Source organism: Aphelocoma coerulescens, chromosome 1 (genome assembly GCF_041296385.1).
Source record: "Aphelocoma coerulescens isolate FSJ_1873_10779 chromosome 1, UR_Acoe_1.0, whole genome shotgun sequence".
Lineage (NCBI taxonomy): Eukaryota > Metazoa > Chordata > Aves > Passeriformes > Corvidae > Aphelocoma > Aphelocoma coerulescens.
Window position 1 is genome coordinate 20,315,562 of NC_091013.1, and position 20,044 is coordinate 20,335,605.

Here is a 20,044-nt window from a genome sequence, read left to right on the forward strand (position 1 = left end):
ACAGGCAAGTAGGTACAGCAGCTACCAATCCTTTAAAGTAAGTGCACAAGCAGTAACATTCAAGAACTGCATAGGGAAGGCTTCAACACTTCAACAAGAGCTCCTAACTTGAGGTTGTTTTCCTTTGAGTCCTAGAGAAGAACACTAAACAGACATGCGAAGTGCAGTTTCTTCACTGTACAGGGAAGAACTTTTACCCCTTTTGCTTACAGTTCAATGACTGTCCTCAAAGCAGGAAAGCAATGGCAAAGAGATGGCACCTCAAAAGTGAGGAAAGCATTTTATTTGCTTCTGCTCATGCTTACAAACTTCAGACAGAAAGTAAGCATTGACAGTTTCAGCAGTGTGACAGTAGCACAATGCATGGGAGACAAGCACCAGCTGACATTTACAGCTTACTGCCCCAACTAGGGATGAAGCATGTCTTACTCAAAGTAACAGCTTGTTAAGTACCTCTGTTGCACATTATTGTAAGGCATCCAAATTTATTTCTGACACCTACTCAGTAAGTTTCCTTCCACAGAATACCAGCCTCTGCCAGAACCCAGATGAGCCACGGTCAGCCACCCCCCTGCACGGTACCCACCTCACCTCCCACCCAAGGACCACCAGGACAGGACTTCAGGATATGAGAACTTGCTAAAAGTCTTCCAGATCAACACAACCACGCTGCTGCTATCAACAAAATGCTCTAAGGTCAGCTTTAACCCACTGTGGAACTGGCAGAGAAGGTGCACCAAGCCCAGCAGGTTCTGTGCCAGCCCAAGACACATTCCTATTACCAGGCCACTAACAGCACAAAGTTACCAAAGGTGTTACAAAAATCACCCAGTCCTATTTGGAGCTAAAATTCCTATATATCAGCAGAGCCAGTTCTCTGTCCTTTGGATTCATTAGCCCTATGGACCTCTCCTCGAAATTCAATGAAGGATTTTGTCAGCTTTAGGTAGACAGGAAATTTATTTTCAGGGTAGAAACAGCCCAATCTGCACTTGTCTCTGCACCCAGAGAAAGAACCACCACTCCTTCCCATCTCCAGCTACAGCATCCCACCCTTCTTGTACATCACACATCATGCAGTACAACTCATGACAGCCTCACCACATATGAGAGCCAAGTTCAAATGAGCACACACAAAGCATTTGAACCACGCTCTCCTCTATATCACTTGTACAAAAGTGGTGGGTGGGTTTGTGGGGTTGTTTTGATTGGGTATTTTTTTGTTTGCTTGGTTGGTTTGGTTTTTTTCTTCCTTTTGTTTTTTAAAGGATTTTCAACTTGGTGAGCCCACCTCAGTTCTGTCACTGGTATTAATGAAGAATCAAAACTAGCAATCTGTACAGACATCTACATAATAAGTTTATCAAAATTTTGTATCTCTGGAAAGAGGTTGAACTTCACAAAAGTGTATAATTTTTTTTTTAAGTGCTTCTATCATTTCTGTACTAATTTCAACAAGTTACACTAGGACAACTTCTTTTCGTAAATAAGCCCTTTGCTCACCCTCTCTGTGAACACTTTGTATAAATGTAGCAGAGGAAAGATCTCGTGGGCTCTGTCCTTGGGAGGTTCATGTTCCCAGTCTGACTGGAAGGAAAAGTTGGTCTCAAGCACCAATACACTGAAATTAAAAACTGACACGTTACAACAGTGTTGTAACTTGACAATGATTTGCTCACCATCTGCAGGCCATAGAAGCATTCGATAACCTCTGGACAATCACAGACAATTTGGGAGAGATGCAAACACCAGAATATACCCTTGACTTGTGGGAGTAAAAAATCAGCAGGAAAAATTGGTCACGATCAAAGACCAAATTTTGGTTTAAAGAGAAAATATTTAGCACAGATTACAGACTGCAATGCTGGAAGCTAAGGAATTGTTTAAAAAATAGGTTTCTAAGACAGACAATTACCTTCCATTTTCTTATTTAAATAAAAAAATCAGTAAACAATATATATGATTTTCCAGAACTACTTAGTGCCAAAGCTTGATAAATATAAGACAGCCCTGAATGAAAGAATATTCTCATTGTCATTAGTTGAAAAAGTGAACTTCAAAGGAAATTTTGCTGCCCAAACTTTCATTCACTACAAAAACACATAAATCTAAAGCATGTTTCACAGGTTTGGGTGACTACAAATACTGCATGTCAGCTCAAAATACACTAATAAAAGAGGAGAACACTCCATAAAAACTGCTCAGAGACACAAACAGACCTTACCTACCATAACAGTCAGGCATTACTATTATATAGTAAAGCTGAAGGTCAAAGAATACTTTCCCCAGGAATTTAACTACAGCTGTAAATGTGTGTTTAGTTGACATAGCAAAAAAATTAAGTATGCCATAATGATTAAACAGATACAGCAAAATACCAAACAAAACCAAAGGTAGCAAAATCTGTTTCTTCTCATGCAACTCCAAAAAAAAAAAAAAAACCAAAACAAAAACAACCCACCCCAAAACAAAACAACCAACACATCACACAGAAAAACACACAATAAGAAATTTCAGTTCACTTACAGTGAATTTTTCTGTTGTGCCGCATGAGAAACAAGACAAAAAGCATACAGTGATAAATCACCCTTTAGATGTCTGACAATATTTTATAAACAAGAGATTATTTAGGCATTAAAATAAATTTAGCATTTGAAAGATTTAGTATAGAGAAGGGATAGTCGAGCTATTAAAGTCCAATATTTTATTTACATGTTTCCTCCCACTCCCATCTTTATAAATATGATGGATTTAACTTTTCAAGCATATTCCCTCCATTCACAGATGCAAATTTATTTCACAACATGACTGTGTGACATGCAGAACAATAAAACAGCAGATCAGCAACTGGACTTCAAAATTGCAGTCCCTGAAGAACCCCTTGAACTTTCTCAAGTGCTGCATCAGTGCAAAGTTCATGCAGTTTATTCAGTGTTAATCCTGCAAGCCCCCATTATTTGCAAATTACCAAAATGACCTCATGCTGCTTTGTCTAGTGATGGAACAGGCCAAGGTTCGCCAGAACCAAGGCCTCCTGTTTTTGCAGCATGGCATTCTGCTGCCAGGCCATCGGGTGGCAGCAGCAGGGCACACTGCAGGCTACCTCAGAGAAACCCAAAACCCCCGGTATCTGCAAGCTCCCAACTCTGGCATACAAGCTGGATGCTCCATTCAATTCTTCCAGGAAAAGAGTACAAAACCAACATACTTTCAAAACTTCCAACTGCTACTTGCAAACAACTGCATTACAATTCCAAACCACCGGCTAGTGAGTGTGGAACTCAAAGTAGTCAAAAATCAGAAAGGTTCATTTTAAGTAATTGTTTCCAAATGCAAATATTAAAAATAAAAAAGTCTCAAAAGAAGGCAGCCTGGCCACCTTTTAATCATATATTCTTCATCAAAAAGCAACACAATATACTCTGTTGTACACAGAGAAAAGTTGTAACCTCTGGACTAGGAGCTGGACACTGCAGCACTGACAGCAAGTTAAGCACAGAGGTTTTCAGAGAAATGTGAAATGTGTAGAAACATAGCAGAGAACAGAGAAAAGGAAAATCAAAGCAGGAAGTTGCCCTTCATCCTGTATTGCTGCCTAGGCCCTCACACCAGGCTTTCACTTCTAGGAAACACATACAAGCTATAAATGAACTACTTAGATTTTTTCACTTACCACAATGGGTGAAGACATGCTGTGGTCTGATTTGAGGTTTAAAGAAAACCTCAGGAAGCCTCTTCACAGCACTAATTTAAGCACAAGTTTTCACACTGGTCTCTGGAATTCTGTTTATTTTGGTCTGAAAGCTACGATATGGGCACTAGAAATGTTTACAGCTAGTAAAAGTAAATTCTGCTGCAGTATCTTCTGGCAGTGCTAGCTGCATTAAGAAAAGTAGGTGAGTCTAAACTTAAATGCTTTTGAACAATACAGGCTTTTTAGCACTGTGGCAATGTTTTCTTTTTTAATATGAAAACCTGAAAGGTTTTCCATAAATACTGTCCATGTTCATTTGTATTATCACTTGACAAATAAGATTCTGGTAGGATAATATGATCCAATCTCTGGCTGTAGTTTGTGTTATTCCTGATGTCATGAGTCCCGAATGCAACATTCTACACAATTGCTAACACACAATTCTGGATATAGAAATTGGATGGGAATCACAAAATTTAACAGTAAAATAAACTCTAAATGTCCTTCTCTACTAGTATGGTTTTATTAAAAAAAATGAGCAAGTCAACACACAAAAATGTTATCATGATTTTCTTTTTCATACTAAGAGCAGTTCTCCATTTGGTTGATCAAAACAGGAAAATAAATGTCGTGTTCCTGTATGCTCAGGCTTTTAATTTTGTTTCATTTTTTCAAGTTTTCTGTTTCCTCTTTGATTTCTCTAATTTATGTTTCTCAACTGCAGTGCTTCAGAAGCTTCTGCCAATGCAAGCTAAAGTGAGTCCATCAATCCGACAGTCCAGCAGGAAAGGAAAACTCAATAGTGTGTGTGCTGTGCTAACTGCACCCATCACTCCTCTGAGATCACAGCACACACAGCTGCTCAGACACAACCAGCCAAGCAGATACTCAACGTCTCGCACATTCCCTACAAAAGATGCTCCTTTGCTGATGAAGCACCTACTCATGATTGTACCATGCACTCCCGACAGCCATGCCACTGTGCCTTCTGCTCCATCACAGAACTTGGACAAGGGAAATCTGGTCTGGAATATGTACAAATTCAGCATGGAGTCAGCCAGCCTTCAAGCACTGTCAGCAGCATCACCTCCTATTTTGTGTTTGGGTTTTTTGTAGGGGGTGGTTATTGGTTGTTTCCTATCTCTCCTGGGTTTGTGTTGCTTTACATTATCAGAATAAAGGCAACATCAGCACAACTGGGGCCCTCAGAAGCAATTAACCCATACTTTTTCTAACACCTTACTCATTCTTGCTAGGTCCTTGATAGGCTACACTCCAATGTAAGTCTATATTCTATTCCCTTTGTCCCAGTCAATTCACCACTGTTTTAAGATCTATTGACAAGGATTTCTCTATTATTTCACCTCTTTGCCCTAAAATTAGAGTTTGGGCTTGGGGGATTTTTCCATGTTTTGGTCAGGCTTTTAACAGGTAATATCTGCCATGCAGTTTTTAACTGATGGAAGTAAATAAGCCTAACTGAGGAACAGTCTCTACTGTGCTGGCATGCTTAGGTCTGTGTGACATTTTCTAAGACAATGTGACAAAATAGTAATATCTATAAACTCACCTCCACCAGTCTGGATAGCAGTCAGGTGTGGTCCCATTTCTCTCAGCCCTTCATTGTCCAGAGGGTAAGCGGACGTCTGAGATGAACTCGTGCCTTGTGCATCATCGTCACCCAAGGCTGTGGTGGGAGCCCTGAGCATTTCCAGGGCTCCTATGCCTGCCATCTCCTCAAAACCTTCTGACATCTGAGCCAACGGAGAATCTCGTGAGGCAGAGAGAAACGGGGTGTCCAGAGGCGAGCTTGGAGGGGACAGCGATGACAAGGAGGACCGCGATGACAGGGATGCCAGGGACTGCGGGGTATCCAGAGACCTCCGCTGCTTATTGAAATTCGAGTGTCCAATGGGCTCAGCATATGGCACATCCTTTGTGAGAGACTCGAAGGGAATGATGTCAAAGCGCAAATGCTGCCCGTAGTCTGTAACGCTGTCGGATTTGTCGTACTGGGGAAGGCCATAGATGTCCGTAAAGCTGACTGAGCTGAGGGAGCCTCTGCTGGAGGCCAAGGATCCTCGACTGGAGGCCAGGGATCCCCTGCTGCTGCCAGAGGACATGGTGAGGGTGCTAGCTGACAGACTATGACATGCAAAGAAAGAGAAAACACAAAAATGCCTTTTCAAATATAATCAGAACCACCAATGCAGACATTAAAACACTAATCCAGATTACAAAAGCAATTTCACATGTATTCAGTATGGTGACATGGAAAGGTGATTTGGCATTTTAATGTCTAGCTCATGTCTCTTGCCTTGGTCTCAGGCACAACCATGACTGGAGCAGCACATGTGACAACCAAATCAGGGCTAAGTGCTTCAGTGCCTGAAGACAACAGTCTAACAGGATGAGCCTGCTCTTTCCTCCAACATGCAAGCAGCTGTGATTTGGCAGAAAAGAGGCCAGAGCAGGCTCTGGATCAGCAGACTCAATGTAAAGCCAGGAACGACAGATTACCATGATCCAGTTCAAATTTACATAAATGATTGGTCATAAACAATCCAGGGAGAAGAAGTGCAAAGGGATTTGCAAAGTTCTAACAAACTGCTGTGTAAGCGTCACTCTCACAGGTTTTTCCAATGCAAAATAAAACAACTTTAGGATGAATCCTATTCCAGTTTCTCTTACCATTCTCAGTTAAGGGGGAGAAGAATATTAGTGCCAGAGAGAGATGAAGTGAGACAGGAACTCAGCAGGTCCTGAGCTTTTGATGCTGGTGCGGTGTTAAACTGAGGAATTCCCAAGAGCTGCATCTCAAAAGGCAGCTGTGAGTGTGAATATGCAAAGCATTCTGGACTTCTGTGTGGGTCTTAACACATTCTTGTATTTAAATAGCAAAATTTTGTCATCTCACCAAAACCTCCTACCTTTGAAGGTATCAGAATATTAAAAACTCACAGAACTTAAAAAAATGCTATCTTCCCATTAGTAAAACTGTAACAATATTACAACAGATTGTAAGAACTTACCTCCTTTTCAGAAAGTAAGGGAACATATAAAATTCCCAGATCCACTTAATAATGTAGCCCAAATAGCTGTCACTAATACTATTTATAAAACTCCATCCAAATCATCACATTCCACAGAGCAAATTGTATAAATGTAGTAAAAAATTCATTTACTTGGCACACATACATAAAAGTATAAAAAGGTAAACTTCATACATTATTATTATTGTTCTCTGCTGTAGTTACTTCAAAACCTGCTGGTTTTACATAACTTACCTTTTTAACTGGGAGTGTAAATATGAGGTTAAACGTGTAGCTTCTTCTAGTTGCATAAGCAAACAATTTCTCTTCTCCTGTAACAGTATCCTAAAAGTAAACAGATACATATTACTATTTTCTTCATCACAGTAGTGTTCAAAATGCGCTAGGAGCTTCCCAAGTGCATAAAAACATCAATGCATTGAAGTTTTGAATGTTAAAAAAAAGTTGCACTGTTTAATGAAAAGTTTTAATTTATGCTGCTCATATGCAGCAATGGTAATTTCAGCAAGAACACAAGAACCAAGACTCCAGGAGAATTCCCAGACAAGAAAAGTAACTGAAGCACAGTGTAAGAGCCATGATGCTGAAAATATATTACAGCAATTAGCAAAGTCAAAAAGTCCTAGGTAAAAATATCAGACTCTACAAGATTACTTTTTTTCCCTTGCATCAATCTGATTCTGCCATTAAAATACTATGACCTTCTACCTTGTCACAAAAAAAAATTCCAAATAGCCCTATTATCCAAGATAATTAAAGTTTCAAAGATAAAAAGACAATTTTTGAAGGACTTCTGTTAAGCATAACCACCAATGTCAAATTTAAGCTCTTAGTCTATGTGTTTTAGGTGCATATATTTGTCATTATATTTAAGCAGGCATTTTGACTACTACATTATAAGAAAAATCTCATGCTGAAACTTATTTTTTGCCCATTCAAGTAACAAGCAGCTGAATTACTCAGTACCACTGCCACAACACAAATGGAATATAACTTTAATGCTGTCAATCTCATACACCTATAAGATATCTTAAATTCTGTATTCTGACATCATTAGAATTTCAAATAATAGATTTCATCTACTATTTATTCTTTTTCTAGATCCAGAATTATATTCCTGATGTTTTGTTTTTCCAAGCCCAACCACTGAACTTCAAGATAGTATCAGGGTCGTATTCTGGTTTGGTTTGTATATTTTGTATGTCCAGGAAAGTTACAGCTCCAGTCCTACATCACAAGGTGGCTGGAAATGGGGATTCTGACAGACAGTTTGGAGAAAGCAGATCAAACTTATTAGAGTGCCTCAGAGCTTCCTCAGCTGCAAAGACAGATGTTAGAATTCAACATGTTAATGAATAGGGTTTAAGAATCATCAGAAAGGGAGTTCTCCTGGATAAAACAGCAGCTCTCAGGCTTTTCTCATGCCTCAGTGCACCCCAGGCCAGGTTAACCAAGTAGCAGGAGGAAAGCTGCAGCTCAGCTATGCAAACTTACACCATACAGGCACTGCACACAGGAACCAAAAGAAAAGGACAAATGGACATAAGAAACTTAACTGATTCAAAAGCTTGCAAGGGAAAGCAGAGATATTCACACCATCTACTGTAAAAACCAAACTTAGGAACCTACACTCCACAGTGATAGATGCTGCAGGGTAGGTACCTGCTCTAAAGGGTAAGATGTACCTTCAACTAAGGCTGTCAGCCAATCTTACTAAAAGTAACACTGTAACAAAAACAAAACAAAACAACCTCAACAATAAAACACCCACCTCTGTCATAGAGATTTTAAGTTCATTTTGATCTGTACATAACTCAGTGCCTTTAAAACTCAGCAACAGATGTACTAATTATTTAAGAAAGAAACACCTTTGTATTTCACAACTAGAACAAAGTGCAAAAGCAGAATTAGGAATATTTTTGGTTATTTCTGAGTCTAAAACAAACAAACAAAAAATTAGGGCTACTAATAGTTAAGTTTTCCTCCAATTTTTTATACAAAAATAGAGTGCCCATCAGTATTACTCTAACTTCTGCTCAACTTTCTGCTAGCATTTGAAGTATCAAGTACCACACTGGAATGCTGGTTTCCACAGCATGAACTCCATGGAAAAATAGCTTGGCCTTCTTGCCAACACAGTATGCACTACCTAACATGAGAGCCCAAAAACAACAAATAAAACTTACTACACCACAGTGTAAAGTGAACTCCCTTTTCTGTCAGTTTAAGCTGGAAAGCCAATGTAACGATATTGCAAAAATTGCAAAATACATTACACTGACCTGTAGGCTGGCTGTGAATTTTCTATTTATTGCCTGAATTTACTGTCTGAAGTAAGCCCTTTCAAAGAAACTGAAGTTGTCAAAATCTGTATATGGAAAGCACTTTCAAGTATTTTTTAAAGTGTCTTAATTGTGTAAATATTAACCTTTACACAGATCACATCAAAGCCGGTTCTTGTAGGTTTTTGCTGAAGTGTCAAAGCTGAGGTTTTACCACTATTTAAGAGAAGCAAGAACAAGTAGTTTCTTGCTTTCACTGGAAGCAGTCTATGGTAAAAAGAGATTAAGAGGTTTTGTCCTTTTCTCTGGCTACAGGAAAAGCTGGGCAACTTTGAAATAAACAGTGTTTCCACTAATATGTTTTTGGGGTTGCTTATTTTACATATAACTTGACTTTTAAGTTTTCAAGAATGACTCGGCTTACTGTGTTCTCTGAATGTCAGAACTGGGATGCGTTCCCACTGCTGAGATTGCAAATGAAAAGGAAATATTGTATATAAAAGGCAGCAAAAACATAATCATTCAACTTTCCTGTTGTAAGGCAGAAACTAAATATAGCAAATGATCTTTGTTTTGATGCTTTTGGAGATGAGTACTACTCCACTGCAAGTAACAGAAAAATCTTTCAATATCCCGGTAATGTTATTCAGGTCTCCATTATCAGACAGTATCACTCAGACCTACTCCAAGCATCTTTTGGGATTCTATTCAGATTTCTTCTTCCTATTCAGACTTTTTAGGTGAATGAAAGGAAAACTAACTTGTCAACATCACCTCAACTCTGCTCAGAAAAGTTCAAGACAAACAGAATTGAACAGTGACAGTCAGGAGCAGTCTCCTCTTTTTCTGAAAGTAAATTTCTGTAGTAACCTACTTTTTCCTTAAACACAATGAAATTCCCTACACTTCCTTTTCAAGCTACCTATATGGATCTCACAATAGAGAAGAAAACAATTCAAGTTCCCAAACCTTTCAGTGGCCCCATGAGCAGATGTTGCTCGAGCTCGCTGAATTTCATCCTCCAAGCGTCTTTTTTCTTCCTCCAAACGTGCAATGTCTTCTGGGGATCGTCTCTGCTGACTGATGAGCTGCAGCTCCTGAAGAAGAGCCTCCTTCTCTTTGATGAGCTGAAGACGGTCCCTGTCCGCTTCAGCCATTCCTGGCCAGGATTCATTATCTAACAAGGCCAGCTGCTGTTGTATATTCGAAACTCTTTAAAAGAGGATAAATATATGTAAAAATGCAGAAGAGAAAGACAAGATTTACTGGTTACAAAATACAAGTGGCTTTAGATGAATCTGTCATAAAAATATGCAATTAAATAAGCTAACCTAACTTGATCTTTTTTCTGTAGCATGCTTTATAGTTAAAAGTAGTTTCCTGTATCTCAATATGGTGAACCATTACATGAAACAACAGTTTTAAGAATAATTCCACAGCTGACATTTTAACAAAATGTTCTTTTAAAAACGAATTTTGAACTCTTATCAGTATTACCAAGAACACTAAAGCTAGACATTTCACAAATGTTTCTTTTGGCATAAGAGGGAGAACACTTATTGATCAGTATTTATGTTTGTCTTGCAGTGACAATTTAGACATTTTAGAATGTAACAGTCAAAATTAGAGGTAAATAACAGAAAATCTAGCTTTCTGATTTTGGAACATTTGAAACTCAAGAACTGTACAACATTTCTGCAGTTTACACCTTGCTTTCATCTTCACTTTGAAATGGTAGCATTCAAACAAAGATCAGTACCTCTAAAAGATTACTACCCTCTAAATAAATAAAGGCATGTTTAAACCAGCCATAAAAGTGGGATATATATAGTTCATTGGCTTTGGTTAAAATTATCTTTTTCAAAAATATCTGGTAAGAAAATTAATAACAAACAAAGAAAGGTAAAAGCACATAACACACAAAGAGAAGATCCACAGTGTGATAACATGTGAGTAAAAGATTATACTCATCATACTCATGATTATGAGTAAAAGAAAAGGCATAGACATGACAAGAGCAGGGTTTCCCCCATCTGAAAACAAAACCTCATGCAATAAGGTTTATCTCATACTGACATCTCAGAAGTATTTGGCCATCTTCTTATCAGGGGAAGGGAAATAAGCTATCAATACAAGTCATTTTGCAGTGCTGCAAAAGACTGTATTCATATATGAATAGGAAATTCACTGTCATTCCCCCCGCACCTTAGATTTCATTTACAGCAAGTAAAGAAATTAGGTATTATGTCATCTTTTTGTCTAAAGCAGAATACTTTATCAAGCCCTTCAATACCATTTCCTCCTCCTTGCATCAATAACCAACTTCCTGCCAATAGCTACTGAAAGCACCATTGTGAATTGATACATACAGCCTACATATTTCACACTTCAGCTATTGTGCATGAATTCCAGATGCAACTTCCTGAAGAACACCTTGCGCCATTGACCAAATGTCAGGGCCAGGAAGAGCAAGCAGGGTCAGGATCCCTTCTCTCCCCCACCCAGGCTGCTCTGCTGTTAAAGATTCAGTAAACACTCCTGAACACATACAGCTTGATTTTCAGGTGTTCAGTGCCAAATAAAACAAATAAGGACTCAAGATCCCTTCAACAGAATCACAGAATTCCGGTACAAATGAGTTATCATAGCTTGGCAAGCGAGTGTGAATCAGATGAGCCTGGACTATTTGAGTGATTGTGTTCATAAGCTTTTACACAGCCTGTGGACCAAAGAAGATGAGATTCATCTGAAGTCCGTGTTTCTTCATAAGACAGCTGAAGCACTGACCCTTTCCTTCATTTTAACACTCACAATTGTTTTGCTAGTTATTTCTACATTGCAGGGTGAGCTTGTTAAGAAGCAGATCACAGGTGCAAATGAACACTAATAAAGGCAACAAGGAAGAGAGAAGTATGATCAGGGAAGACATCCCCCTCTTTCAGTGCTAGCAAATCAATGATTCCACTTGCCTGGGGAGTAAAACACCATCCCCACTAAACACAAGAGGTTTTAATTTAGACTCTTGAACTTGCTGAGAGCATGTAACTCCTTTTGTGTATGACATTCCAGCTTAAAGTTTGCTTTTCCCTTTAATTTCTGTTATGGTGATGCTTTGAAAGTAGGAAGTTCTCATACAATAACTTAATTATGCTGTTATTAAAGGGGGAAAAGTACTGCTGTGGACAAGGTTTGTATCACTGAAGAGTTCCAAAATCTGATTAGGTATTTACTTTTGATTCCCTTGACACTCTTAGCTAGCTCTTTCAGCTAGCTCTTCTTGTTTCTACAGTTTTCCCTTTACTCAAAGAAAAAGCAGGCACAAAACACTATATAATATAGGTATCTGTTGAAGCACCAATAAGCCAGTTTTCTGCAACCTCTATTTCCTGCACATGAACTGAAGTTTTGGGGCAATTTTGTTGCTTGCTTTCCACTGAGGAATCCTTCTGTACAGTAAGTTGTCCCAAAAAACTACCAGTGACAAACTTTTTAATATTTATCTCCTGGGCTAGAAGACCTTAAGGCTTTTAGGGTCTCCTTCACTCAAAACTAAGAAAAAAATCTGAGTAGTCATGTTTAGTTATGCTCAGAACTTAATAAAAAAGTCCTCTTAGTTATGTTCCATAATTGCAATCTGTCTCCTCAAACATGAACCTTTTTTCCAATCACAGTGAACACAGAAATAAGCCGTTTCACTATGCTTGCCTATGCCAGACTTTATGCCTGTAACACACTAGCCACTCTCACTGCTAATTTGTTAGAAGAAAATGGCTGTTTTCAAACTCAATACATATATTAACCTGCCTTAAAACATCCACTTAAATGAATCACTGACTTGAGATAGATTGCAACCTAAAGTGGAAAAAGAAATATTTAGGATCCTTTATGAAGCCTCTGTTTTTCAAACGCATTTTTCCTTCCTACTGAGTATTTTTAAGATACTTTTTTAACTGTAGTCACTGCAAAGGAGTGCTTTTTTCTGGCCTAATGCCAGACACTGAGGTCCCTACTGATCCAGCAATTTAACATATTCCTATGGAAAAAAACAGTTAATTTTGAGCTATCAACATTCCAGGCATTTTGCCCATTCCCATCCTTGCATAACAAGTGCTGAGGAGCTTGCATTCCACACTGGAGTAGGTGGTATCAAATGACCGGTTCCCTAGGTAGGCAGGCCAACTTGCTGCTTAATTCAGTATTTATAAATTTCTAATGGAGATGAACATAACAGTTCCTGGTAAGGGAGCAGCACAGATGGGATGACAAAGGTTTAACCTGATGATGATCTTAAGCAAACACTGACTTGAAATGGCACATTTGCTCTGAAAGGGCCATACCAATGTATCTAGAATGACATCTTGCTCATAATAATGCAGACACAGCATGAGGATGGAGATCAGCAGAGTCAGTAGTTTACTACACAAACTACATCATAAGGGGGGAAAAAAGCATGTATTTCCAAAATTTAATTAGACATAATTTAATTAAATTTAGTAGCATGTCTGAATCATTATTGCTCTACACAGCTCCCCCCTTGACAAAACAGGGCAACCCTTCTGTCACCGAAAAATACCTGAGGAACCTTAAAGACTTTGTTAATGTATAGAAAATCACTTTCAAGGGTGATATCTGAACCTAGCACTAATGAAGTTATATTGCTGAACTCAAGAGGGTATTTATCAAATACAGCATGAGAAGTGAGTAAAAATCACTTTCTGTGAGATGAGTGATTTACAATTACAATTTACCCCATGTTAGATCCTTACTTGGACTATGAACAAGACAGGTGTCTTGGGGAGGGAAATGCTCTGAACCAGGTTCACAGGTATTAACTCATGCTCATAAAATGGACAAATTATGGGTATCCCAGAGCTGGCAATTGCTCTTCAAATTTAACATGGTTTGAATTTTACAAGGAGAAAAAAAGGAAACCAAACAATACTCCTCTACATTTAAATGCCTAGGCTTTTGGCTGACATACCAGATCACTCTAGGACTGGGGCCTTTGTTACCTGTGGTATGAGAAGACCAATGGGGATAAAATAAAGAAAATATTCCAGCTCCTATTTGAAGGAGAACACTGGCTAAGATCACATAAATCAGCCCTGCTTACTCTTTTCCCCAGGCTTATATTGAACCCAGTTCTCTGACACTTCAGGTAACAGGGAATATCTCTCACATGCAATACCCAAAGGAGGTGGCTGTGGGACTAAAGATATAATGAAGGGTGTAAGAACTTGGCAATTTCTGGTATTTACTGACCCTCTTGAGTGTGGGTTATGATTTATATTCAAAGAGGGAACACCAGAGAAAGATGAAGAAAGAAATGGAAAGAACAAGAAGCTGGGGAACTCAGCCAAATGCTCACAAAATTTCTCCACCGTGTCTATTTTGGCTGTTCCTGCAAGTATGTGCCACTGTGGCTTTGGCAGACAACACAAGTATGCTCTGTAGAATACCCAGCCTTCCTGACAACCCAATTTGTTCAATAATAACGAGGTCTTAAATTGGCTTAGCAAACTCATGAAACCATTAGAGTCCACTGGCATTTTGCAGATTTTAGGAAAATTGCAAAAATCTGCTAAAAGCAAGTTTTCCCAAATGCACAGGTGAAATCGTATAAAACTTTAAAGAAGTTCAAAAGCACATCTAAGCTCTCTTTATAACCCAAAGAAAATGTTTTATGTTTAAAAACCAACACTGGAAGATTTAGGTTTGGCTGAGCCAGGAATTTATGTGATATCAAACAAATTACTTCATCCTTAAATCAGATTTTCAGATTAGTTCAGCAGAATAAAGCATACAAATCCACTGAATTTCACTGGAGATTAGGTAATTAAATCTTGAAATCTGCCTATACAAGATAAACTTTAAAAGGAAAATACTTGACTTTGTTTTTGTATTAGTACTGGAATGTTGCTATCAATATCCAATCAACATGTATTTTGTCACTATAAGCACAAATTGCACTGACACACTTCTGGTTATGCTAGTGATTTTAAACTGAAATTTAATTTTGGAAATGAGACAAGTTTGCAACAAACTATAATGAGCAGAAGGAAGTAACATAATGTGGAAATATTAAGCATATCTGAGGAAGAGTTTTTTCAAGGCTAAAATAAATCTCTTGACATCCATTGCATGCCTCTAAGAAATTAATGGAAAAATAACATCTTTGAATTCAAATTTATGGAAGATGCAAAGAAATTGCTGCTTTTGCACCCAAACTAGGTAAACTGGTTGAAGATGTTTGAATGCATTAGTTCATTACAGTTAGCTACCATCAGACTGGACTATTAAAAAAAAACAAAAACAAACCAAAAACCCACAGCTAAAACTTTTGTTGCTTATTGGAGGGATTATTTTTCATCTACCGATTAACACACTTCACAGGATATGAGGCACTGCAACAATGACATTTCATGAACATTTGCTAATATACTTCATGTAGTCATTATACTGAACTGCACAACTTAAGAGTTATCAAAGAAAAACAATTTGCTTTTGATTTCTCGTGCTATGAAGCAGCCTATTCAGGAAAGTGCTTGAGGGGTACACTTTCCAGTGTGCAAATGCTTTCATGGGAGGTGGTCTCACTGAAATAGCAACTGAAACTAAAAACCCTATTTACCCAGGCAGCTTGGGGCTGTCTGTTCAAAAAGACCGTCCTCCCTCCCCCTCCTACATCTCTGGAGGGCCACACTGGCAGATCTGAGAGAAGAAATTTCATGGAAATAAAGTACAGTTTATTTAGAAATAATGGGGGAGGGGGAAGAGTACAGAGCGGAAGAAAAGTGATTGAGCCTCCTTTCAGCATGTTTGGTGAGCTAAAAAGTAGAATTTACAAGACTCCTCCAAGAGCCTGCATCAGAAACAGGGGAGAGGATCTCTTCCCCAGCATGCGGGAAATGTCAGAACCCACAGTGTACAACATCTGAAATACCCACGGGAAAAATTAAATTGCAAATCATCCAACTTCCTTCCAGTGGGAAAGTGATGGGGGGGAAAGCTATGTGAATGTCTTAATTTATGCAAAGGCCAAACCATTCCGCAGTCAGAGAGATTTTTGAAGGAGGAATTAAAATGAAATTATCCTTTATGAGGGAGGAGAGATATTTTGGGAGTGCAAGGCAACTCTTCGGCAATCACTGAGTCTCATCTCCTGAATTCTCAGGATAGTTCATTCAAAAATCCCAGCACCACATTTCCTTGCTTAGATTCCATATACAGAGAACATATTTTAATTTTTAAAGACTTTTTACTACATCTGTCAGATATTCTCCTTGTATCTGGCTAGATTCACAAGAGCAACTAAAACACTCTGTCCTTCAGTTTGTGGGGCCTTTTTCCTGCCTTCCTTTCAGGGAAAAGATAACTTTTTCTTATGTTTAAAAGATAACTTTTATATCTTAGGAGAAAAGAAACTTTTCTCCTAGAGCGCATTTTAAAAGTCTCCTGCTAAAAGTTTGTCTGTTGTATTTATTTGCAGTATGTTTCCACACCCACTTGACAAGCAAGCAGTCACAATATACTGCCTTACAGTTGTGACATACTGTAGCATTTTAACTTTCTACTTTGTAGATTTAATCCATCACAGCACATTCCGTCACCCACACTGTGCAGTAACAGTAGATATTTCACCAGCCAAGGGAGAATGAACACAAAGATATTTAGCAGAGACAAAAGCCCTACAGAAATGCCAGCAAACTAAGGGGAAGGAATGCATGATAAATGAAGAATGCAACCACAGAGATAACTGGTAGGGGCAATGAGCTTTGTGCAGTTCCACTCAAAAGCCAAAAGCTGATTACTTCCGTACAACATACTGGGCAGAATAAGGCTACTCTTTTAAAGCAACTAACATGCTTTTGCTAAATAACAGACCATTGTCAGAGCTGCTATCCTGGGAAAGCAAAACTACTCCGACTGCAATTACCATTCTCTAGTTGGAAGGTTAGTTACCCAGATTTTCTACACTTCATTAAGATCAAACACCAGCTCACTTCTGATGTTCAAAATACTGCATTCCATGCAGAAACAAATATTCAGCATTTCCAGATGAGAAATGCTTTGCTACTAAAAAAAAATTAACCCATAAAAACTCAACACCACCTCACCCCTCCAAAAAAACACTACTCCCTCTTTTCCCTGTAATAAACACACAAGAAGAGAATTGTTTTGAAAAACACAGGAAAGGTATGTCAGAAAGCTGAACTGAAACCATTTTAATACAATCTTCACAGCATCAGTGGCTCTGTTAAACTAAACAGTATAAAACTAAATTCTATCATTCTTCTTTCAGCAACTGTAAATCACTAAATTATCATTGGACTATTAAGTGCTAAGTTAGCCTGTGAGCAAACAGGACACTGACACACTTTTGTTCTGTTCTTTTTTCCCCAGTTATTTAACCTTTATTAGGTAGTAGTCACTGCTATTTACACGCAATATGTACAATGCAGACTTCCATTCAAGTTACAAATCCTGAAGATTTAGCTGTGTTTACCTAACTTGCTTGTACCAACTTAATTTTTTGAAGCCTGTATTGTGTCCAAATGTGGGTAAATTTTCCAAGAACAACAAAATGGTGAACTGCCTACAAACTTCCTATTCCTGCCAAGACATGTGAGAGCATCACAGATTCCCCCACAAAAAAAGTCACCATGATATGAAAAAAACAAGCAAAAAAATTTAACTTCTTTTTTAACTCTTCTTCTGAGAGATGTAAAAAACTGGTAGAATAGAATACATTGGAAAGAAAAAAAAATCCTAATTTATAAAAATTTTAAAACTATGGTTTTTAAAGTTAACAATATTAACTCTTTTAAGTGACTGTCAAATTCAGTAACAGAATATTCTACTAGCACAAATCAAAATATTTATAAGTGCATTAATTTACTGAGTTCAAGTCATCATCTGTACCCAACTATTGTCCCGAATAGGTGACAAATAGTTTGAAAACAATGAAGTTCAATGAGGACCGGCTAAACCACTTAAGTAGATAGTACTTTTAAAACTTCTATAAACCCATGAAAAAACACTGCAAGACTGGCCTCCACAAGAGAAATACTTAAAATAAGCAATTAGACCAAAGGACTTAGTGAAGAATCAATTTCAAGTAATATTTTTTATCATTTTTATCAGACTTTTTCTTCCAATTTCAACATTTATTTTTATGTACCCTTTTGTTCAGCTCTGAACATCTTCATTTATCTCACATGAAGTTCTGCATTCTTTCTTCTTCATGGCTTCAGTACACTGAACTGAAGACACAGGTATGCAAAGCTTTGGATATACTGACAGACAATGCTGATAAGTGGAAATTTAAAGACTGTTTATACCTAGGTTTGAGAACGAGGGTGAAAAAATGTAAAACAGTTTAATTGAACCACTACAATTTTGTGTTTATACAAGTATAGAACAGGGCTGACATTTAGCTTTATCTCTGCAAATAAATATAATCATCTTATGATAAAGTCTTATGTTTACCTAAACTTTCATTATCTGTGAACTACTCAATAGAGAGCAAATTAGTCTTCCCAAAGACATTTCAGCTAGGAGGTAGTTCCACTTCGAAAACTTTAATCACAAAAGTAAATATAAAACCCAATAGATTTCTCTTTAATTACCTTTTCTTGGCCTCTTCATATTGCCAGTTCAGCCTTACTTTGTCTACAAGTCTTGTTTTGTCATCAAACCCAAACTTGCAGAGTTGAAGAGCAAGGAGAAAAGGAAAAAGAAAGGAAGAAACAAGTTAAAAACACTCTCATCACAATAAAGAAAGGCATAATTAGTCTTCCTTACTGGACTCACTAAAGAAACCTCTATGCTTTAAGTAATAACATAATAAAAAAATCTATTGCTAAAAGCGGAAAAGATAAATAAGCCCTTTCAATAACTTATTAACCTGGAAATCAAGGGTTAGCAAATTGAATCACTGATAAATGGTCAAAGCTTTTCAACTTTATCCAAGTCGAAAAGACAAAGAGTATTTTAATTGAAATATTTTGCTACGTGATACAGCTATTTTATGAATAGCTTTATTAGAAGCAATTCAGACTACATTCCCTGTACTGTGATGTGTTACCCAGCACTTACACCATTAGTGCATTTTAAATACTAGTACAAAAAAACCACCTGATCCTTGAAGCAGTTGTAGAAAGCGCATTTATGTTGCCACTCCTACTGCATAGTGTTTCTACAGCAATTTCTATTTTAGGGCATTAGCACTTCCCTCCTCAGAAGTTCATGTATGCTCTTAACTAATAGTTAACACCTAGGTTCCTATACAAGTGCATTGCTGCACCTCTGGAGTTCTCCTCTAGCTGCTGCTTCTTCTGTCTCCATCATCACATGGGTAAAAACTCCACCTCTTTACTACTCACACGTCACTTACAACAGTTCAGTGAAATGATTCAGATAATTATGTAATTTTGTTTTCCTTACAAAAAGCCTATACCTGATAAAACAATTCCTACAGTGTACTTGTCTTGGACTGTGTACTGCAAATGGGAAAATGCTCCTCCATTCCTTTTGGTAATTAGTTTCAGAATTCAATAATCCCATCCACCATCCATCTGAAAAATGACACCCCAAAGGCACCATCTGCCTAATACCCTGAAAGACAGCCTAGCATTAGCTCAATTTTCTCAGATTCTTGAAGAGTCTATCTTCTCAAAAGCAAGATTTCCTCTTCTGTAGGTACCCTCTAGGAGACATCCAATCTGACAACTAGCCAGCAGTGAAAGAAGATTGTAACAGAGGAGAAACGGGATGATACAGCCAATAATGAGATGATTTCTAACTAAATGTGAAGTAACATCTAAACTAACATACCAACGAACTACAAACAAGTTGCCTTCTTGCTTTGGTGTCAGTCATCCCCAGAGACATATGTTTTATTACTGATTAAAAACTGGGTTGCCATAGTACTAGTGCAAGCCAAATTTTTACTTACTATTATCTGGAGTACACAATTTCATTCAGATAGAACCATTTCCAAGGAATGCCAGTAT

General features: G+C 37.9%; 1 protein-coding gene across 3 annotated transcripts in view; it reads right to left on the bottom strand.

The window, feature by feature from the left end:
* WWC3 (WWC family member 3) overlaps positions 1-20,044 on the bottom strand; it is a 101,299-nt gene that overhangs the window by 18,888 nt on the left and 62,367 nt on the right. For all 3 annotated transcript variants that reach the window (XM_069003800.1, XM_069003793.1, XM_069003789.1), the window contains exons 8-11: positions 18,659-18,732; positions 9,999-10,241; positions 6,982-7,071; positions 5,265-5,839 (exon numbers count right to left, since the gene is read on the bottom strand). In XM_069003800.1, coding sequence (XP_068859901.1) covers positions 5,265-5,839; positions 6,982-7,071; positions 9,999-10,241; positions 18,659-18,732 — 982 coding nt within the window. The remainder of the gene's footprint in view (positions 1-5,264; positions 5,840-6,981; positions 7,072-9,998; positions 10,242-18,658; positions 18,733-20,044) is intronic.